This window comes from Rhinoraja longicauda, chromosome 13 (genome assembly GCF_053455715.1).
Source record: "Rhinoraja longicauda isolate Sanriku21f chromosome 13, sRhiLon1.1, whole genome shotgun sequence".
NCBI classification, from domain to species: domain Eukaryota; kingdom Metazoa; phylum Chordata; class Chondrichthyes; order Rajiformes; family Arhynchobatidae; genus Rhinoraja; species Rhinoraja longicauda.
The window spans coordinates 13,013,587-13,036,820 of NC_135965.1; the positions used below are offsets into that span (position 1 = coordinate 13,013,587).

The following is a 23,234-nucleotide window of genomic DNA, read 5'->3' on the forward strand; positions in this document are numbered from 1 at the left end:
TATGGCACTGGAGGAGGCCCATGACAGAGAGGTCAGACTGGGAATGGGAGTTAAAGTGCTGGGAGATCAGTTTTGTTAATGCGGACCGAGCGCAGGTGTTCAGCGAAGCGAACGCCGAGCCTGTGCTTGGTTTCGCCGATATAAATAAGTTGACATCTAGAGCAGCGGATGCAATAGATGAGGTTGGAGGAGGTGCAGGTGAACCTCTGTCTCACCTGGAAAGACTGTTTGGGTCCTTTGATGGAGTTGAGGGGGGAGGTAAAGGGACAGGTGTTGCATCTCGTGCGGTTGCAGGGGAAAGTGCCCGGGGTTGGGGTGGTTTGGGACGAGTGGACCAGGGTAGCAAGGGACGAGTGGACCAGGGAGTTACGGAGGGAACGGTCTCTGGGGAATGCAGAGAGGGGAGGGGATGGGAAGATATGGCCAGTGGTGGGGTCCCGTTGTAGGTGACGGAAATGTTGGTGAATGATATGTTGGATCCGCTGGCTGTTGGGGTGGAAGGTGAGAACGAGGGGGATCCTGTCCTTGTTACGAATGGGGGGAGGGGGAGCAAGAGCGGAGCTGCGGGATGTAGAAGAGACCCTAGTGAGAGCCTCATCTATAATGGAGGAGGGGAAGCCCCGTTTTCTGAAGAACGAGGACATCTGGGAAGCCCTAGTGTGAAACACCTCATCCCGGACGCAGATGCGGCGTAGACGGAGGAATTGGGAGTAGGGGATAAACTTTTTGCAGGGGACCGGGTGGGAAGAAGTGTAGTCCAGATAGCTGTGCGAGTCGGTGGGTTTGTAGTAAATGTCCGTCACTAGTCTGTCTCCTGTGATGGAGATGGTGAGGTCCAGAAACGGGAGGGAGATGTCAGAGATAGTCCAGGATGGAAATTGGAAAGGATTAAGGGCAGGATGGAAATTGGAGGTGAAGTGTATGAAGTCAGTGAGTTCTGCATGGGTGCAAGAGGTAGCACCAATGCAGTCGTCGATGTAGCGGAGGTAGAGTTCGGGGATGGGGCCAGTGTACGTCTGGAACAGGGATTGTTCGACGTACCCGACAAAGAGGCAGGCGTAGCTAGGGCCCATGCGAGTGCCCATAGCTACGCCTCTGGTTTGGAGGAAGTGGGAGGAGTCAAAGGAGAAGTTGTTGAGGGTAAGACCCAGCTCTGCTAGGCGGAGGAGAGTGTTGGTCGATGGGGATTGGCTGGTTCTACGGTCGAGGAAGAAACGGAGGGCTTCGAGACCATCCTTGTGGGGGATGGAAGTGTAGAGTGACTGGACATCCATGGTGAAGCTGAGGGAGTGGGGGCCTGGGAACCGGAAGTTATCCAGGAGATGGAGAGCGTGTGAGGTGTCTTGGACGTAGGTGGGGAGGGATTTAACCAGGGGGGATAGGATGGAGTCGAGGTAGGTAGAGATAAGTTCGGTGGGGCATGAGCAGGCAGAGACAATGGGTCTGCCGGGACAGTTGTGTTTGTGGATTTTGGGTAGGAGGTAGAATCGGGCCGTGCGGGGCTGGGGAACTATGAGATTGGAGGCTCTGGGGGGGTAGATCGCCGGAGATGATGAGGTCAGTGATGGTGCTGCTGTTAAAGGTCTGGTATTTATCGGTGGGGTCATGGTCCAGGGATAGGTAGGAAGAGGTGTCTGATAGTTGTCGTCTGGCCTCGGTCCGGTAGAGGTCAGCACGCCAGACTATCACAGCCCCTCCCTTGTCAGCGGGTTTAATGATTAAGTCCGGGTTGTTGCGGAGTGAGTGGAGGGCTGCACGTTCAGGAGGGGAGAGGTTGGAGTTAGTCAGGGAAGTGGAGAATTTGAGGCGGCTGATGTCACGCCGGCAGTTTGAGATAAAAAGTTCTAGTGAGGGTAGTTGGCCACACGGGGGGGTCCAAGAGGAGGGGGTCCATTGGAGACGGGAGGGGTAATCAGTGGGGGGTCGGGACTCCTTACCATGGAAAAAGGCTCGGAGGCGGAGGCGGCGGAAGAAGAGCTCCACGTCATGGCGGACCCTGAACTTGTTGATGTGGGGGCGGAGGGGAACAAAGGTAAGGCCTCTGCTGAGGACTGACCATTCGGTGTCTGAAAGGGGGAGGTCAGGGGGGATGGTGAACACCCGGCAATGGTGGGGGTTAGGGTCGGATGGAGGCAGGGGGGCAGGTGGAGGGGATGTATGGTGGGGGGGGGGTGGTGGGTTAGCAGGGCAGAGGGGGGCATGAGGACCGATGTGGGGAGTACTTGGGGTCAACTGGCTGGAGGGGGAAGGGGGAGATCCAGTGGAGCCCCTGCTGTAGTTACCTGTAGTAGGGGGTGGGCAGTAGGACCCAGCAGTGCTGAAGGGCTCTGCCTGGTGGGGGCTGTGGGCCCAGCGCGGTGTCTGTGAGCCGGGTGGAGCTGCAGCCTGTTGTTGGTCCCGGGGGCCGGGTACAGCGACGGCTGTGACCTGCTGCTTGGCAGTGGAGCGGATGATCGGTTGGACACATCAGGGGCTAATATCACGAATGGCTGGAACCATTTAAAGCTAGACTGCCTGCACTGGTGAAAATTAACCCAGACCTCTAAAAAAAAAATCTGGATTACAGCTGGAACAGGTGCATGGAGTGATTTTTAAAATAAATCTGGCTTTAGAATCATTGAAGACTGTCACAATATGATTCAGAACAGGCCCACAGTGATTTCGGGCACTGCACAGGAAGGTCTTGGCAGAGAGAAGTGGAAACAACAACACTTCAAAATTAGTTATTTATCAAGAAAAAAGAAAAGAACACTTTCCATTCCAAAATGGCAGCTAAAACCTCATGATAATCCATACGAGATTTGTCTAGAAAAAATGCTGCATCCAGTGCTAAAACATTCAATTGAAACCGTGATCTAGTCACTGGCCACAATTGATCAGGCATTGTATATTTCTAGAATCAAAAGTGTGCATACTGGTATTATTATTGCAGATTGGGTTCATCGAATCAATGGTGGCAGGCCTCCAGGAGAGAGAGAGAGAGAGAGAGAGAGAGAGAGAGAGAGAGAGAGAGAGAGAGAGAGAGAGAGAGAGAGAGAGAGAGAGAGAGAGAGAGAGACGGAGGGAGAGAGAGGGAGGGAGAAAGACGGAGAGAAAAAAGGGAAGGGAAAAAGACTAACATTTTTATAAGGTGGAGCAGGGTAGTAAAATCATTTGTCTGCAAACACTGGGAATAATAGGATTAAATATAAAATCTCTCTCAAAGACGTTATGGACTAAATATATAACAATGGATTAAAACAGATTAAATTGTTTTGTGACATGATGAAACCATGATGAAATCTTGTTTAAATTCTATTATTGTACATGTAATCTAAGAGTGGCCAAAGTTCATCTGAAAATATACAAACACCATACAAGAAAGAATAGTATCAAAGGTTAACAGGTCATGATCTTGTTACCATTGCTTGAAGAACAAAGCATCACAATTCAAGTAGAATGGCTCATCAAGCTAAACTGGTGATCCCGATTTGATAATATACGTCGCAAAAACAAAATTTTCAGGGTTTATCCAGCATCACCTAGACTTCAAAATTCACCCATATAAATCTATGTGCTGCAGCAATAAGGGAGTCAGAAGATTTCAACCCCTTTGTGGCTATGCTAAATATTTAGCTCATAAAGCAAAAGAGTGCCCTGTCCACCAAGGCCTGCTGAAGCTGCCAGTTTCCCATCATTTTAACTCCCTTCCTGATCTCATACTGTCCTTTCTGCCTTCTCCATTGCCAGAGTGAGGCCACACAAAAACTGTGCCATTCCATATTCCTTATAGATAGCTTATAACCCAATAATATGAACATTGAATTTGCCACTTTCAAGTAATACCACCCCCCCCAACATCCCCTATCTTTCCTCTGTCCATACCGCACATATTTTTCTCTCCATCTCCCACCACTACCCCACTGTCACCAATCTCCTTTCCCCTCCGCCATATGGGGATCACCTAGCCCCCATCCCTTTTTTTCTCTTTTATCCCCCCCTCTTTCCACAACTCCTTCGCATTCCAGTCTTATCCTTTCCTCCAGCTTTACAATTCCCACCTCCTTTTCTATTTCTGGTCTGACACCCTTTTGTCTCCTTTTCACCTTAAGCCTTCTTACTCACTCCGTCCATCTGCCGATCACCATCTTGCCCAATTACCACCACCTCGGCATCTGTCTCCAATGCTTCATTTTCAAACAGGAGGATGGGAAACTGGATTTCTACTCAACTATACCGTTTCAAAAAATTCCCCAAACAGAAAAATAAATCACCTTTTTTAATCAGTTGAATTAAGCTATGAATAGTACTAATTGATTGTAGATTAATCACTTAATTGTTAAGTAAATGCTAGGAGAGGCTATAACTGGGAAATTATAAGAGGTTGCATTTAGTCTGTACACTTTGTCTTTAATAATATACTCATACAATATAACTTTATTTATCCCAGGAGGAAAATTGATCAAAAATCATTTCAAAGTATTCAATAAATGAAATCTACCACAATTTTAAAAGTTGTCTTACCTTGTAGATTATGATCATCCAAGAAGTCTTGGTAAGTATTCTTTTGTTCACTAGGATGCACATCTCGAAATTCACTTCGAAGCGAAATTTTCCACCACCTCCAGATTACCTGTGTTCATGTGGAATTACAGGCTGTCACAACATAATCTGCACAACAAAAATCATTTACATGTAGATCTAGAGTGTTAAAATGGGGAAGTTTAACATTTGCGATGAGATGTACATTGAAAAATCTGATAATCTCATCATGATAAATGTATAATGAAAGATACTTTGGTAAATGTATAGAAATCAACTTGCTGATATTTTTAGAGCTATCCATCTGAAAAATGAAAAACACATTTACCAGGTCAAGTCCACTCCAGAAATTCAACCAAGCTCAAGTCATAAGTTACAGGTGTTGATGTCAACAACATGGGTGATGACAAATTCCTAATAAATATTCTTCAATATATTGTCCTCGTTTTCTTGCACCTTGCTCCTCCTCCCTATGCTCATCTCCAAGCCACATCCCTTTCTAAAAAATATTTTATCCCCCTCTAAATGGGGAGATAAATCACAAACAGGAGGTGCAAAGGGTCTTGGGAGTGCTGGTACAGGATTCCCAAAAGTTAATTTTGCAAGTTGAATCAAATAAAGAAGGCAAATGCATTTATTTTGAGAGGGCTACAATAGAAAAACAGGGATGTAATGCTGAGGTTTTATAAGGCACTGGTCAGACTGCATTTAGAGTATTGTGAGCAGTTTCAGGCCCCATATCTGAGGAAGGATGTGCTGGCATTGGAGAGGGCCCGGAGGAGGTTTGCCAGAATGATCCCAGGAATGTTTTGGTTAACATAAGATGAGGGTTTGAAGGCACTGGGCCTGTACTCGCTGGAGTTCAGTAGGATGAGAGGGGACCTCATTGAAATGTACCGACCAGTGAAAGGCCTGGATAGAGTGAATGCAGAGAGGATGTTTCCATGTGTGAGAGTCTAGGACCAGAGGCCATAGCCTCAGAATAAAAGGACATACCTTTAGAAAGGAGATGAGAAGGAATTTATTTAGTCAGAGGAATCTGTGGAATTCATTGCCATAGACGGCTGTGGAAGCCAAGTCAATGGATATTTTAAAGGCGATTTACAGATTCTTGATTAGTAAGGCTATCAGGGGTTATGGGGTGAAGGCAAGAGAATGGGGTTGAGAGGGAAAAATACATCAGCCATGATTGAATGGTGGAGTAGACTTGATGGGCCTAATGGCCTAATTCTGCTCCTAGAACCCAAGAAACTTCCCAATTGCCTTATATTTTTTTCAGGAGCAAATTCTATTTGCCACTTTTCTACTTAACTGACCAGATTATCTGCATAGTTTTCTCCAGTCCAAAGGTCCACTGTCACAATGAGTTTTTGTATCATCTGCATAGTTCTGTATCATACCCCCATACTCGAGTCCAAATTATAAATGGATACAGCAGAAAGCAGGAGACCAAGTACAGAGTGTTCTATGAAAAACCTCTGGTAACAACCTTAGTCACAAAAGTACTCATCGACTATTACTTTCTTTCAAAAATTCATGTCAATTACATAAAATAAAAAACCTTCAAAGATACTCCTTCCTTCCAACTAAATCAATCATGTTAGCTATATATAAATAATCCCTGCTTAAACAGTGCCTTTATAAAATTGTTGTCCATAAACTTTTGACTGTGGAGCATGGTTGTTTAAAATCATCACCTTTAGACCAAGGTTTTGACAATTGCTTTGAAGGATAGTCTTGGCCTCCAAGTAATCATCGCTTAGAGCAGAGCTTTCCAAACTGTGTGTCACGACTCATTAGTGTGTCGCCTGTAGTGAGTAGGTGTGTCGCGAACGTGAGGGGAAACTATGTGAAGTCGCAGTCCGTTTATCTTTTGTGTTTTTTGTTGTTTTTTGTCTTAATTGAAGTGTTTAGATGTAATGTAGTGTTTTTTGTGGTTGTGTACTATGTGTGGTTGGGGGGGGGGGGGGTAACTGGAAGATTGTCTCTTCGGAACGGGACCCGACCTTTTAACTTCTGGGTCGTGTCTCCGTTCCCGCTGCGGCCTACCATCGGCCAAACACTTGGAGCTGGCGGCCTCCAGCAGGGACTACCTGGGCTCGGGTTCGCAGAGCCCGCGGACTGTACTCACCACCTGCGGCTGCGGGCCGCGTGGATATCGGAAGCTCGCAGGCCCCTGGGAGGGGGCCCACATCGGGAGCTCCGGCAGCGGCAGCGTCTTCGCCCGCCCCGAAACTTAAAGAAAACATCTGACTATAAAGTTATACCACACTTGACATTAGCAAGTATCATCAGTCTCGTATGGCTGTTCTAAGTGGGTGCAAAGCGTGATCTCTCACTTTATCATTGCTGGAGTGCTGGTGCTGTTAATTTCATGTTTAGTTACTCTTAAAACTTTATAATAAATTCACAGTTTTATTCATTAATTGCATTTGAATTACCCGTAAAATGGATAAGTTTCTAATTAAGAAAAGAACAGCTGGTGAAGATGACGTTGACAATGAACAAAATGTAGCGGCTATAGAGGAAACTACTCAAGAATCAACTGTTGAACGGTCTGCATTAGTGGGTAAGAAGTGTACAGGAAAAATTTCCAAGCCTCGTTTAAACAATAAAGATTATATGAAACTGGGGTTCACATTTTCTGATAATGAAAACAATCCTTGTCCCCAGTGTTTAGTTTGTGGGGATATATTTGCAAATGAAAGTATGGCACCAAACAAATTAAAGTGTCATTTTACCTCAAAACACAGTCATTTGTCAGAAAAATCAGTAGAATACTTTATTGAGCTTTCAAAATCTATAAAGAAGCAGTCTGCAACATTCGCCAAGAGAATGAAGACATCAGAGAAAGCTCAAGAGGCAAGTTACTTGGTTGCTCAAATAATTGCCAAAAACAAGGAGCCACACACTATTGCCGAAACCGCTATAAAGGAATCTTGCTGTGCTATTGTTCGAACAATGTTTGGGCCCGAATTTGAGATAGAAGTTAATAAAATCCCTTTGGCAGATAACACGATTGGAAGACGTATTAAAGACATTAAGCTCCAAATGAAGGATATTTTTCAAGACGATAATATGATGTTTACATTGCAATTAGACGAATCTACAGATGTATAAGAAGATAACTGCAGATGCTGGTACAAATCGAAAGAATTTTTTCACAAAATGCTGGAGTAACTCAGCAGGTCAGGCAGCATCTCAGGTGAGAAGGAATGGGTGACGTTTCGGGTCGAGACCCTTCTACAGATGTAAGTGGGTTAGCACAATTACTGGTTTTTATACGTTTCATTCATAATGACAGAATTATTGAGCAATTCTTGTGTTGTCAAGAACTTCCAATGAGAACTAGAGGTGAAGACATATTTAAAACTTTAGATTGCTTCATGAAGGAAAATAATTTGCCATGGATAAATTGTGTAGGATTATGCACAGATGGCGCACCCTCAATGGTTGGTTCAACAAAAGGTCTTACAGCTTTAGCAAAGAAAGAGAATGAAAATATTATAACTACTCATTGCTTTTTACATCGCGAAGCACTAGTCGCGCAAACCATTGGAAATGAATTAAGAAAAGTTACGGACAAAGTGGTTCAAATGGTCAATTACATTAAAAGTAGACCTCAAATCAAGATTATTTGCTCTTATTTGTGAAGAAATGGGGGCAAAGTTTAAAAATCTTATACTACACACAGGGTGGGTCTCAAGAGGTCGAGTGCTTTGTCGTGTATACGAATTAAGGGAAATTATGTTAAAATATTTTGAGGAAAATCAGCAAAATTAATTCTGCGATCTAATTCAAAACAAACTTTGGTGCACAAAATTGGCATATCTTGCTGACATATTTGAACATTTGAATAAAATAAACACCAGTATGCAAGGAAAAGGAGAACATATCTTAACAGCAGTAGATAAAAATTGTGCTATGAGAGACAAGATAGCCAATTTGGAAAAGGAAAGGAAATTTTGAAATGTTTTCCAAAACTGCTGAGTGCGAGCTAAAATGTGATATCAGCTCGCTAATTGTTGACCATTTAACATTGCTCGAAGAGAAAGTTCATCATTACTTCCCAAATGTTGAAATCAAAGACTATGATTGGATCAGAAATCCATTTCTTTCAACTGCAACAATTAACTTTTCACTTATTGAAGAAGAATTAGCTGAAATAAAAAATGATCGGAGTCTGTTAATGATGTATGAAGAGGATGACTTAGACAGCTTTTGGATTCGTGTTTCAAGAATGCATCCAAACATAGCTAAAAAAGCGTTAAACATTCTTCTGCAGTTTTATACTACATACATTTGTGAAGTATCCTTTTCAACAATGACAAACTTAAAGTCACTGAAACGTGGATGCTTAAAAATTCTTGATGACGAAATGCGAGTGTCTTTATTTAATATTCCACCAAATATTCAAAAGCTGTGTTCATCTCATCAAGCTCATGTATCTCATTAAAATGGTAAGTTATTGGGGTTATTCAATTTTTAAATTCTTGCACATATTTACATATTGTTACTCATAAATAGGGCTCAGAAAAAATACAGCTGCCGTATAGTTTTTTTCAAAAAACCGTAAAAACCCCATAAAAATTTAAAAAAGTTAAAAAATATATTAAATCCATCGAAACTTACAAATGAATGTTAAAAAAAAAAAATTATTAAAAAGAATTATGAAACAGAAAGTTCAAAAGTAAATTTTTAAATGAAAAACTTAATAGAAAAAGATGATTAAATACAAAGCTGGACGATATTTATGCACATCGTTTGGTAGTTGATGCAATTTCAAGATGAGAAAATAATAATTTCGCAACTGTAGAACAAATAAAGATTCTTGAAACTGTAAAGTCAAATTCTTCCAAATAATGATTATAGTATAAAATTTTCAAGAATTTTACCCAGAAATCCAAATTTAAATTATTTTAGAAAATTTTACGTTTTAAAATGTAGTAAAAATGAATGAATCTTTGCTTTTGTGCCATTGGTTTCAGCAGGTGTTGTGAGAAGTTTTTCAGTATATAAAGATTTACTTGCTGATGATAGGAAAAGTTTATCACAAGAAAACCTTCAAAAATGTCTGTTCTTGCATTTTAATTCATTGATTAGTAATGAAAAAAATTGCCGAATTTTTGCCGTAAAAACCCCATCTTTTTTTTTGTTTTGCCTTTTTTTCCCCGAGCCCTACTCATAAATGATAACAATCACATTAATCTTGTTAATGTATCTTATTATCTTACAAATCATAAATTAAAAAATATATAAATGAAGGGTTTTCATGAGATATTTCGTGTCGCCATACATTTCGTTATTAAAATTTATTTATGTGTCCGTATCTCTTATAAGGGGTTGGTTTAACCTCCGGTTTGCTAGTAAAACTGAATTACTGTGTCGCGAAATGATGTATGTCTAAAAAGTGTGTCGCCAACATAAAAAGTTTGGAAAGCTCTGGCTTAGAGTCTAATTTCTCTGTTACATAAACAAGCTGCTGAAAATGATTTCGAAATTCACAAATGATATGAATTTTATTTTCTACTGCTTGTAATTTATAACCTGATAAATAATGGTGTAGGAAAAAAAACCTACAGATGCTGGTTTAAATCGAAAGTAAACACCAAATGCTGGAGTAACTCATCGGGTCAGGCAGCATCTCGGGAGAGAAGGAATGGGTGAAATTTCGGGTTGTCGTTATAGTGCATACAATGAAATTCAGGCGCACTGCCTGAGCGAAGCTCAAATGTACTAGATAAAAAATAACAATAAAATAACAGTAAAAGAGTGAGAAAAATAAAAACTGTTCATACACTTCGTGCACACACTGTGACACATTCACACACGCATTAACATTATGCCTGCGTATGCACCCTTACCAGAGATATTGATTGCACCTTGTCAGAATATAAGATATTGCACAGAATAGTATTATAAAAATAAATATTATAAATGAATATATCAGTATTGCACAGAGGTAGGTATTGTACAGTATAAATATTGTCTGGGGGGGGGGTGGTGTGCTTTCAGTGCAGAGTTCAGTGTGGTGATCGCCTTACGGTAGAAACTGTTTGTTAGTCTTGTGGTGTGCGCTTTGATGAACCTGTAGCGCTTTCCTGAGGGCAGAAGGTCAAACAAGTGAAGGGCGGGGTGAGATGGGTCCTTTAGGATGCAGGATGCCTTCCGCAGGCAACGGGAGCTATCGATGTCTTCCAGGGCAGGCAGACGTGTGTTGGTGATCTTCTGGGCTGTGTTGCTGACTCTCTGCAGAGCCTTCTTGTCAGCTGCAGAACTGTTGCCACACCACACCATGATCCCATGTGTCAGGACACTCTCAATGGAGCAGCGGTAGAAGGACACTAGCAGCTGTTGTGGCAGGTTGACTTTCCCGAGTATTCTTAGGAAGTGAAGCCTCTGTTGTGCCTTCTTAACCAGAGAGATTGTGTTGGTTGAAGACGTGAGATCTTCTGAGATGTGGGTGCCCAGGAACCTAAAACTGGAGATTCTATCCACTCTTCCTTTGTTTATGTGCAGTGGGGGATGGTTATCCTGCTTCTTCCTGAAGTCGATGATGAGCTCTTTTGTTTTTTTGGTGTTGAGTGCCAAGTTGTTTTCTGAGCACCAGCCTGTTAGCCTCTGTACCTCCTCCCTGTAAGCTGACTCATCGCCCTCACTGATCAGCTCCGCCACTGTCGTGTCATCTGCAAATTTAATGATTGTGTTGGTGTTGCGGGTTGGTATAGAGTCATAGCTATAGAGTCATATAGAGTCATAGTCATAAGAGAGAGTAGAGGAGGGGGCTTAACACACAGCCTTGTGGGGCCCCTGTGCTGAGTGACAGAGTGGGAGAATGGTGGGGGCCCATCCTGACTGACTGCGGCCAGTCTGTTAGGAATCCTTTATCCAATAGCAGATGTTGTTTTCGAAGCCTAGGTCGGACACAACCAGCAGCTCTGATCGTTAGATCTGTGGTCCTGCCACTTTCAGCAGTGAATAATGTTGGAACTTCTGTTTAACTTGAAATACACATCGCCAGGCAGTATCTTAGGAGAAGGGGGAAAGAAAATAAATTAATGTTTGAGAACTGATGAAGGTCATTGACTTTAAACAGAATCCACGTTTTTCTTTCCACAGATGCTTCCTGACCTTGTGAACGTGTCCAGCATTTTATGTTTTTGCATCAGATTTTCAACATTTGTGGTTTTTGACTTCTTCTAATTGGAGAAAACCGATTCAGTGTCATTCCATTTTCAGGGGCAACAATCTGAAGTATTGGCAATTATCTTTAACTGAGACCTCATGCTCTTGCTCGAGAATCACCACAGAAGTCAGTCTTTAGATAATTTGATTTACATCACGAGATGTAAAATAAAACAGGGAGATCCACACAGTGCAAAGGTCATACTATACACAAGTTGAGCTGCAGATCAGGCCCAACTGTTCCAATAGAGCTGTAACACTGATATATAGCCAACAACATGAAATATCTAACCTCAATTGTTAGCCTCCTGGACCAAGCAAGAACAAAATAGCCAAAATCCTGGCAGAAAAAGTGACTACTTTTCACATCAAAGCAGCATTAAGGACCTTTGATTCTCATTGGCTTCAATGGGACAAAGGAGAAAATTATTTGCTGGCAAGAGTCAAACTAAATACAAAGGAAAATATTTGCGGTTGTTGGAGATAAATCACCTTAGACTGCGGCAAGAATTTATCCCGCAAGTGTCTTTGGCCTAATTAGCATCAGCTACTTCATCAAATATCTTCCTTCCATTACCAGTTCAAAGTGGGGACAGTCGTTGATGGTCAGTGTGCAATGATAAATTCTATCAACAGTTTTCCAGAAAATAAATCAACAATTGACTGCCTGCAAGAAAGCTTGGACTGCATTCAGACATGGCAGTTAATTGGCATAACATATGAATCACATGTGCTGTGCAATGACCATCTCTAAGTGGAATCAAACCACTTGCAACCATTCGCCTATAAAACTTTTAGAAGCTTAGATTAATATCCCATTGGTAGACACAAAATGCTGGAGTAATTCAGCGGGTCAGGCAGCATCTCGGGAGAGAAGGAATGGGTGACGTTTTGGGTCGAGACCCTTCTTCAGACTTCGACCCGAAACCTCACCCATTCCTTCTCTCCCGAGATGCTGCCTGACCCGCTGAGTTACTCCAGCAATTTATGTCTACCTTCGATTTTAACCAGCATCTGCAATATTTTTTTCTATTAATATCCCATTATTGGGTACCAAGAGAGTTCAGACATAAATGAACCATTAGTTTGGAATAAAACATAAGTTTCTGCAGGAAAAACATTGGTTTAAATCAGACAATGTACTGCTACTCCAGAGGAAGTTTACGAGAAAGATACCAGGAATGATTGGGTCAACATATGATCAGTGTTGGATCGCACTGGGCACATACTCACAAGTTCCCTTGATCTCCTAGGGTTTCATCATTTGCAGCCCCCCCCCTCCCATCATCTTATCAAAGCTCACATCCCATTATCTCACACTGTTGGTCACTGCATTTGCATCCCCCCCACCCCTAATCTGATTTCACACCGTGCATGTTGTATTCTATGCTTTGGGAGCCATTGCACATCAATCACTGGGAAAACCTTTATCTGACACTTCTGTCAGCAAGATCAAAAACATCTAATCTTCCCATTGTTGCCATATTCAGTAAACTTCATATATCTATACCAAAAGGGCTGTTGACTATCATTCCATTCTCCAGATCCAACATCTCAAGAGTAGTTTACTGCAACTCTGCACCAAGATCATACTTCTAAATGCTCTGACATCCCACTAACTCTGTGTTGGTAATCAGGCATTTCACGTTACTACTAGATTCATGACCCCACCCTTCATGCCAACTGTCCAATTTATAATCTGAATGGCATCTCCCAAAATGTATTTACAACTCCTACATACTGTCACCTACCTGCCTGCAATTTTGTATATCCTTCCTCCTATCTTCTTTTGTATCCCAGGCTTCAAGAAAACAAAAGCAAAAAACAAAATTAACTCCATTCTGAAACTATTTTAAGTTATCAAAGACTTATTTATTTACAGCTCTAGTGTGATAGTTTGACTTCTTAAATATTTCAAAATATTAAACATTTTTCCAAACTCGCCATGACAAATATTAGACAATAAAATGTACCGTTAGAAAACAAAATGCAAAGAAACTGGTGGATGGTTATTTTACCAGCATAGATGATGATGGGCAGTAGCATATGCGATCGGGCAGTGCTGGGACCACTGTGTTTTCCTGATATTAAATCATTTGGATACGCGAGATTAAAGTATGTATGTATACATCAAGTTCAAAGGTGTGATAGACAGTTTGGACAATAGCATAAAGCTTTGAAAGGAAATGGATTGGCAGAATAGGCAGACAAGTGGGAGAAACACATTATCACTGCCTGCATAAAAAAAGGATTTTCCTCAGTTCCCAAGGGGTTCAGGTATCAGCTAGAACCATCAAATTATGGGTTTCAAACAAGATCTGGATAGATCCAGGAATTTACAGGGATACAGGGAAAGAGGCTACTGCTCCATTCTCTGACTGGACTTTATATCTGGCAGGAGTTTTCATTAATCTCTCACTCCTCAATTCTAAAGTCCTGAGCTGGTTTACGACCACTATCAGCCTGGTGCCAAAGGAAAGCATGGTAATGCGCCTCAATGACTACCGTCCAGTGTCATTGGCATCCACCATCATGAAGTGTTTAGAGAGGCTGGTGATGGTGCACATTAACTCAATCCTCCCAGACAGCCTTGATCCACTGCATTTTGCCTACCTTTGCCACAAGTCAAGGCAGATGCCATCTCCCTGGTCCTACACTCGCCTCTGGGGCATCTAGATGACAAGGGCACCAACATCAGACTCCTACTAACTAACAAAAGTTCAGCCTTCAACAACATTATACTAACCAAACTCACCTCCAAACTCAGAGACACAGAGCGGTACAACCTTGAAAACAGGCCCTTCAACTTTGTTATGAGCCAAACTGTATTTAAAATCAGTATTTTGTGCAGAACTGTCTGTCAGAAATATTTGTTACATAAAGAGAGGTAAAGAGGGCAATAAGTTCTGGCCATTGTTAGCAAGTTCCCAGCAGATACCAAAGTTGTATGAAAAAAATAAATTGAGCTGTGAGCAAAATCGATCAATTTTAGGTTTACTTTTGTCATGTGGTACAGTGCAAAGCTTTGTTTTGCATGCTACCCAATCAGATCAGACCATAAATACAATTAAGCTACACTCAAGTACAATAGGAAGAGCAATGGGGAAGATGAAACTGTTCTAGTTTTAGAAAATCCTTGTAGTTATTCCCTTACTTTCTTCTGCACACTGAAGATTAAATAATGAAAATAAGATCTGTTACATAATGAACTGATGCTAGTTATGAAATTGGATGCGCTCTAAAAATGGGCTCAGAAAACGTGATGAACCAAATCAATTCAGTGCACCGCAGCTGGAATGTTAAATTGTTGTCATATGCAGATTCAACATTTTTTTAACCTTGCCGGTATCACTACCTCTTTGCTCAATCACAGCTCATGTTATCAGTGGCCCAAAGATGGAGCTACTTAAAAGTAGTCCGATTCCATTAAAGGGATAATGCATTACAGTTACTAAGAGTGGTATTGTGTGCTGGAACAGCTTTTGGACGTCTTTGAATGAGAGTCTTTCAAAATCGTGACATCCGAACAGACACCAAAATGTTAGTGTACAAAGCAGTGGTGATTCCAATGCTCCTTTCTCCATCAGAAACCTGGACAACATACCGACACATTCTGAAAACACTTGAAAAGGTCCATCAACAATGTCTACGAAGCAGCTTAAATATCAGCTGGGAAGACAGAAGAACCAATGTCAGCATGCTGAATGAAGCAAAAACATCAAGCATCAAAGCCTTCATCATCAAGAACCAACTAAGATGAACCGGTCATGTTGTTCAGAAGACGAGCGTCTACCAAAGCAAACCTTCTACTCCCAGCTTAAAGAAGACAAACGTAAAAGAAGCTGACAGCAGAAGAGATTCAAAGACGTCTTAAAAGCTAGCATGAAGAAATGTGAAATCGACAATTGGGAAACCAATGCCAAGGACAGGAAACTCTGGCGAACCATCATCCAAAAGGGAACACCGACCTTCGAAGCCAACAGATGTGCAGAATTAGAAGAAAAGAGAAGTAAATGGAAAGAGAGGCAGCAACAACCAAAGCCCGATCCGACATCTGGAATTACCTGCCCTGAATGACGAAGAACTTTCAAAGCCAGGATTGGACTCCTAAGCCACCTGAGGGTTCTTAAACACAGCAATCTTCCACGACCTAAAGGGATAGCCATGACGATTGGGTATTAAATTCTGAAGATAATTTAGAAAATGTTTTACTTTCTTTCATCTCTTATTCAACTCTTGTCATATATTCAATCCAGTTACCAATAAAATGCAGACTTCATAATCAGATAAGGAAAATAAACCAGTCAATGAACATGGGGAGATGACATTTCTCAATCTCAGCCATATGCTTAAAGTACAACACTGTAGGTCTTTAGAAGCCAAGATAGATGAGAATCATCTTGCGATAAGAAGTGGAATCAACATTTCAAGTCAAGTATCTTTCATTAAAAGTGCTAAGAACACAGGGTATGTCTATTACCATAAGTACTCATGTTTTCTAATCCTTCCACTCTGTAATTTAATACGCTTGGTTTCTTACTTTCCCAATTCTGATTGAGGGTCGCGAAACCAAAGAGTTGCTCCCGTTACTCTTCGTCCTGGTGCCTTTTGACCTGCTCAGTATTCTGTGTTTTTGTTTTGATTTTCCAGTAACTAGAATATTTTTGCTCCAACGCATCAGAAAAAACTAGATGGGCAAACAGGCCTCGCAGATGCCATGTCACTGCAGGATAGGGCCAACATGTAGCTTTTCCCCAGCAGATTCTGAAAAAAAAACTTTGTTGGTTCACACTACACAAATCAGTTAATGACCATGAAAAATAGAATATATTCGATAAACTGGGAATTGAGGGATATAGACCACATGCGGTCAAACATGCAATGTAAATTGGCACTGTGGAAAGCATAGACATTCTGTTCTTGTGCTGCTCTGACTTCTGGCAGCATCTGTGGAAAAAGAAACAATTAACAGGGAGTTCTGATGCAAGGTGTGTTTTCTTTCTACTGTTGCCACTTGACCTGTTGAACATTTCCAGCATTTTGTTTCTATTTCAGATTTCCAACATCTTGAATGTTTTTATTTTCATTTTCATTTAACAAGCATGTACATCCAACTGAAGTAATAGGAAGCCTTCCAAAAACTCTACACTATCCTAAATTGGCAAAGGACATGGGACGATCATTTCTAACATGGAATAGGCGAGTATCTCAATATACCTATGGATCCAAACATGATGGAGCAGCCAGGTATCAATGTCAAAGCTTCTCTTTCAATAGACAGCCTATGACAAGTATAACATTAGCCTAGGAACTTTAGTTTGCTGCTGTCCCAAGCACCAATTTTAAAAGTAGCTTCCAGTCCATCCCACCAGTCCAGATATTTTCTTTCTGAAAGATCAACAGAATAAGCGAGTTCGGTATTCCGACTGAGCATACACAGGTCATAGGTCTTGGGGGGCACAGAAATGTCGCCAGCTGATCTACTACGTGTCAACAAATCTTCATTTCATCCATTTTTTCCAGTTTTTCTCCGTGTAGGTAAGAAAATACTGTTTTCAAAACCGTTAATTTGGTGTATATATGGTTAATTAGTAAAAACCACAATGATTTTGTAGGTGTTTTTGCTTTATGCGACGAGTTCCCCTCAACTCTCCCTCGACTCGACTCTTTAACTTGTCCCAGAGCCGTGGAACCGTGGCGGCGGAGGATTGGAGGCAGAAGCTGCCGGCCAAGGTTCACCGGAGAGCGGCGAAAGTTCACCGGAGAGCGGATCGCCACCGACCCAGAGCCGGGACAAGGCGAGAGATCGCAGCGCCCCCTCGCAAACAACAAACTTGAGGAAACTTTCCTCCTCACCGCTGCCGCCACTCACCCCGGGGATGCGGGGCTTCTGAACAACAACTACAACACTTGTGTCTGTTCTTATTTCGCAGCATTAAAGGGAGACGGGGCCGGGGAAGAAAGTGGAGGAGCAGTGCAGATCTCGCTGGTGCTGAGGGAGAGAGAGAGAGAGAGAGAGAGGGAGGGAGCAGCCCCCGCAAGTGGCGGCGCTCATTCACTGGACCCTCTGACACCCCCCCCACATCCCCACGCTCCCGCTATCACCTGCTGTTTCCTCTACCCGACTCCCCCCCCCCTCTCACTCTCCCCTCTCTCTCTCTCCCAGCAGCTTCTGCCTCCAACCCCCGCTGCCGCCATGGTTCCACGCCTCCGGAACAAGTTAAAGAGTCGGGGAGAGTTGAAGGGAACACGTTGCATAAAGCAAAATAACCTACAAAATCATCGTAGTTTTACGAATTAACCATATATACACCAAATTAACAGTTTTGAAAACAGTATTTTCTTACCTACACGGAGAAAAACTTGGAAAAAACGGATGAAACAAAGGTTTGTTTACACGTAGTAGATCAGCTGGCGATAATTCTATGCCCCCATGACCTATGACCTGCGACAGTTCTATACCCCCACGACCTATGAGTTCGGAATACCGAACTCGCTTTATTGTTGAGGTGTCACCCAGGAAGAAAATAACAGTTGTTGTTATAAATAATGTTGTTAGAAATAATAAACAACAAATAATTGTAGTTGCTGCAGTTTCTTTTTGTGGACAAGATGAACATCTTGATAATACACCAAAACAGATTGGCTGCACACTTGCCAACATCTTTTTGAAAAATATTTAGAATCACTCTTAGTGAGGCAGGTCAAAGCTGGCCCTCCACCAGGTCAGCAATAAAACAGCGATTCTTGAGTTCCAATGCTGGTATAATGCTCTCCATCTTGCTTCAATGGTAACATCAAGAGACACAATCAAAGGCAAATTTAATATTTCAAGTTACCGTGTTTACGCCGTGTAGGGCAGTGGCAGGAAACTGAACATTTTCCAGTAGATTAGTAGACACTCAGTTGAATGGCCTAATTCTGTTTCTATATCTTATGATCTTCTTTATTAACAGCTCCACATTTTGATACACTCAAGCTACAAACTTTGCAAAGGGCAGCATAATGACAAACGTTTCATAGGATGATATATCAGCCTACACCAGTAACTGTGGAAGTGGAGTGGAATGCAGATCTCCAGACACCATCTATGTGGCCCATTTAACTGCGCAACATCTGGATTTGCATGAAGGACAGCATTCTCCCACAGTGGAAGTAGGTCAAGAGAACGTAGCAAAAGTACAGAACTGTTTACTTCTAATTTCACTACTGCTTCACGTGTGCTATTTGAATACTAGAAGATGATCATTACCTGGGTAATTGTAAACTGGATGTGTACAGTCTTTCAGCTTGCAATGACAAATGACAAAATACTTATTTTTCCAATAATTGGGCTATTATTTGCTTGATTATAGAAGGGAACTTCTAAATGTAATTACATTTAATTCAAGCAATATCAGTAACAATGTGGTCAGTAGCAATGCAATAGTGCTTTCAGTTACCCAGAGAATGTGCAAGAGTGTTTCAGTAGTTACTAGAGATCTGTGAAATGTTTACTAAAGATCTGTGACATGTTTGAGCTAGTCAAGTAACAGCATGCCTAATATTTTAACTGGATTGAAGTTAATAAGTTACTTGTGTTTTTAATTATTCATCTCAGAATAGACATAAGAAAATAACTGCAGATGCTGGTGCAAATCGATTTATTCACAAAATGCTGGAGTAACTCAGCAGGTCAGGCAGCATCTCGGGAGAGAAGGAATGGGTGATGTTTCGGGTCGAGACCCTTCTTCAGACTGAGTTATTTAAACTCCTGTTGCATTCCACAAAGCATTTTGGGCAGACTTAATAAAATGATGGACCACAAAATCGAAACTGTTCTCCACTCATGCATGAATGATCAGATTAATCTCTTGGTCAAGCAATAAATAGCTATGAACTATTATTTGAAACTGCATGACAAAGAAAATGGCAATGGCTGGGAATCATCATGAGCATGAACTCTTACCAAAAACACAAATCAGGGAATTGTGGAGAACTAGGTAAAAGCGAGTCTTAAGATGAGCCAGCAAGCCACATGTCTGAGCAGTGTTTCAACTGGGAGAATGGATAAAGCTATCCAAGCACAAGTGGAAAAGTTACAACAGCCTGGGAACTGATCTAACTTGATTTCAAAATAATGCAACAAAGTAAAGAGATGAGAAAAAAAGATTGATAAAAGATAAAAATCAAAGTTACACAAGGATTATTTTAATTGTGAATAAAATTTGAAGAAATTAGATTGGAGTTGTGCAAGGTTAAAATTTCAAAGCCAAGGACAGTTTCACATAAAACAACTTTATCGTGCATTAAAAAGTTCACTTGCACCAGAATAACCAATGATATCTTTCTCTAGTGTGTTCTGTGGACAGTTAAGGTGCACGTATCACAGATCGCAGCCAAATGTATTGATGAGGTTCTGGTGTGTTGAATCTTTTGCAACAGCAAGACTTTCTTCAATTTGCAAATTGAACAACATTTGTGCAGATGTGCAGGAGGGTCCTTTCAAATAAAATGGTAATAATAACCCCTCATTGTTTCTATCATTACAGGTGATCCCACATTAAAGTGTTGTGTTCCTAGAAAATTATCCGCATCACAATTTTCCGTAGTGCAAAGCCACTTATCTACGTTGAGAAGCAAGAGTTGAAAAAAAAGCGTTTATTTTTACTTTAGATAAACTCCACTAGCGTGAATTTTAATCTATATCCCAACTTTAGGGTATTGATTTATGAATTCTGCAAGGGAGAATTTCCATTGCCCAAATCGCCATAATGCAAGGCTTGGCCTACTCTATCGCCATAATGCAAGGCCTACTCTACTATTTTTGGAAAAGTATTTAAAGATGGAAATTATTTTAATCCTTTCATGGTGCTATTAAATGACCAGAGATACATGGACTTGTACAGTTTTTAAATCCTAAAGCTCTGTTCTTTAAATTGGCATATATGCAGCTATGCAAGCACTACAGAATGCAAATATATCAACCTACCCGGACAACCACCAGATAAGCATAATCAGGGAAGTTTATAAATGTGGAGTAAGAAATCAGTCATCTGACAAGTTGCTTGGAAACCAGATGGCTCTGAAACTTTATTTTACTTCAGTACAATAAATCTTCCATGACAAGGAGGCGAGAAAATAAGATGGAGCCCGATGTTGCTCCCCCAAGCTGGCACGTATATCAGTTTCTTACCAATGCCATACTTGTTGTATGGAAGGAAATTGAAACAAAGAAATTCCCAGAATGAAAAGCTATACTGTCCACACATCCCTGATGCCAAGAACAAGTTTAGGTCAAATGCAAGATCTGCCTGCCCGAAAGACAAGTGAAAATTGGCAGTCAAGGATTGACTGAGTAGAGGCCCAGAATGTCAAGTTCATTCAAATTTCCAATCCCTTATCTTCTTCCAATATTTCACTGGCAATCCCGTGGAAATTCTGATCTTTTGGTATCAAGCATTTCTGTTTATGTGTTTACCCAAATGCCTCCGAAACATTGCCTTCACATTTGCATCTTCCACCTCCATTAGGACCTCATTCCAGGCATCTACTACTCTCAGTGCAAAAGTAAAAACCTTTTATATATGGAGCCCTTCACAGACTCATAATATCCCAAGATGCTTCACAGCAAACAAAGTATTTTTGACATGTACTTTTATAATGTAATAACCAGAGCAAACAAAGAAGATTTAATGATGGTGTTTAAGGTATACACGTTGACAAAGAGAACACTGATTTTCATCCAATAAGGGTACAAATAGTCATATAATCAATTGCATGATCTCAACATTAACATGGCATGTACACCAGAATGTGCCAGATTCCATTTTCAATGGTTCCTCAATGTTGTGATACACATTTAACAAAGTGTTCTACATGCAGTAGCTTGGTGACACATGAATAACAAGTTTACATGGGTTCACGTTAAAAATCCACATTGGTCTCTTATCACCAATCAGGGATGTTCTGTTTCAATATACATCCAAATAGTTTTAATTTGTTTCAGTTTTCAACCATTTTATAGCATTCCATTTAATTGCCAACTCTATAGCATAGCAAAGGTGAAATAGAATTTCATTTTACAAACTATTTCTAATAAAAGGAATTTAGATGCTGTATTGCATTACAATGTTCCACAGAAGTATAAGCACATTGTTGCTTTTTAAGCTTCAGCATGGGTAATAGTGATGGCTAAACATTACATATAGAACTGAAAAAAATATTCAATACAACTTAAAATTATGGAGTGAATGAAAATCAAAGTACAGAATTTTTTTTTTTTAATTAGGAAACAAGATTTGAAAAATTCACTAGGATACACAGTATGCCATAACTTCAGACTGTAAAGTTGTAGATCACCAGTGACAGAACAGCAATAGGTGTTTGGGTCCATCAACTCTGTACTGACCATGACACTAATCCTATCTATAGGTAACTGCACATTGTCTATATCCCTTCATTCCTTGCCTGTTTATGTGTTTACCCAAATGCCTCCGAAACATTGCCGTCACATTTGCATCTTCCACCTCCATTAGGGCCTCATTCCAGGCATCTACTACTCTCAGTGCAAGAAAAAATTAAAAACTTGCCTTGCAAATCTCTTTTAAACTTACCCTTTCTCATCTTAGAACTATACCCTCTAGTATTTGACATTTCCATCCCAGGGGAAAAAGACTGACCATCTACTATATACTTGCCAGGGGAGGGGGGAATGGGGTGGGGGGGGAGTAGGGGTGAGAGGAGGGGGAAGTGGGTAGGGGCGGATGGAGTGGGTGCTGTTGTACTTCGTGGTCCGGTATCTGTTATACCGTTGTTATGACTCTGGACTGACCACAAGTACACGTGTTTAAAGGGTTTGAAAGCTGGAGCTTAAATCCAGGCTGTTTATTTCACGGCCACCTGGAACCAGAGTGCCCGCCAAGATCACGTCATTCTCATATATACATGTTGCTACACGGGCAAACAAAGTAGTCCTTGTGATACAACAAAGTAGTTCTTGCAATATCACAACATCCCACTTGTCTTATGTAAAATAAAATATATTTAACAAATATACTGTAAACACAAATGTTTTTTATAAACACCATAATTCTGCACTAGTAACGATTATCAATGGTAATGTGCAGGTTTCTTACTAACGCATCCTGAACGTGTCACATAATCTCCATCAGCATTATGTGCCGGTCGTTCCTCCTCTTTATATTTGGTCTCAGTCCTGTTGCTGTCTGGAGTGACGCAGTGGGGACCAAAGCCTGGTTTCTCCAGTGGAGGAACATCTCTCAACTGCACTCGATTCCGTCTTAATCTGTTTCCATTCGGTGTTTCAATGATGTAAGATTTTGATTGGGGTTCGTCACAGATCGTTCTCACTTCTGCTGGTATCCAGACATGAGTCGCTTGATACAAAACCCGGACCTTCTGTCCAATGTGTAATGGTTTCAAGTCTTGTCTCTTGACCGAATTGTCAAAATGCGCCTTAATATGCTGCTTGCGCTCTTCAAGTCGTTCAAAGTTCCTCTGCCCTTGGTATGCCTTGTGCGTGTCAA

At 41.3% G+C, this 23,234-nt stretch overlaps 1 protein-coding gene across 1 annotated transcript in view; it reads right to left on the reverse strand.

Annotated features, from left to right (window-relative positions):
• Positions 1 to 23,234, reverse strand: part of LOC144599146 (F-box only protein 36-like) — a 46,760-nt gene that overhangs the window by 10,320 nt on the left and 13,206 nt on the right. The window contains exon 2 of the mRNA XM_078409881.1: positions 4,504 to 4,612. Within this exon, the coding sequence (XP_078266007.1) occupies positions 4,504 to 4,612 (109 nt within the window). The remainder of the gene's footprint in view (positions 1 to 4,503; positions 4,613 to 23,234) is intronic.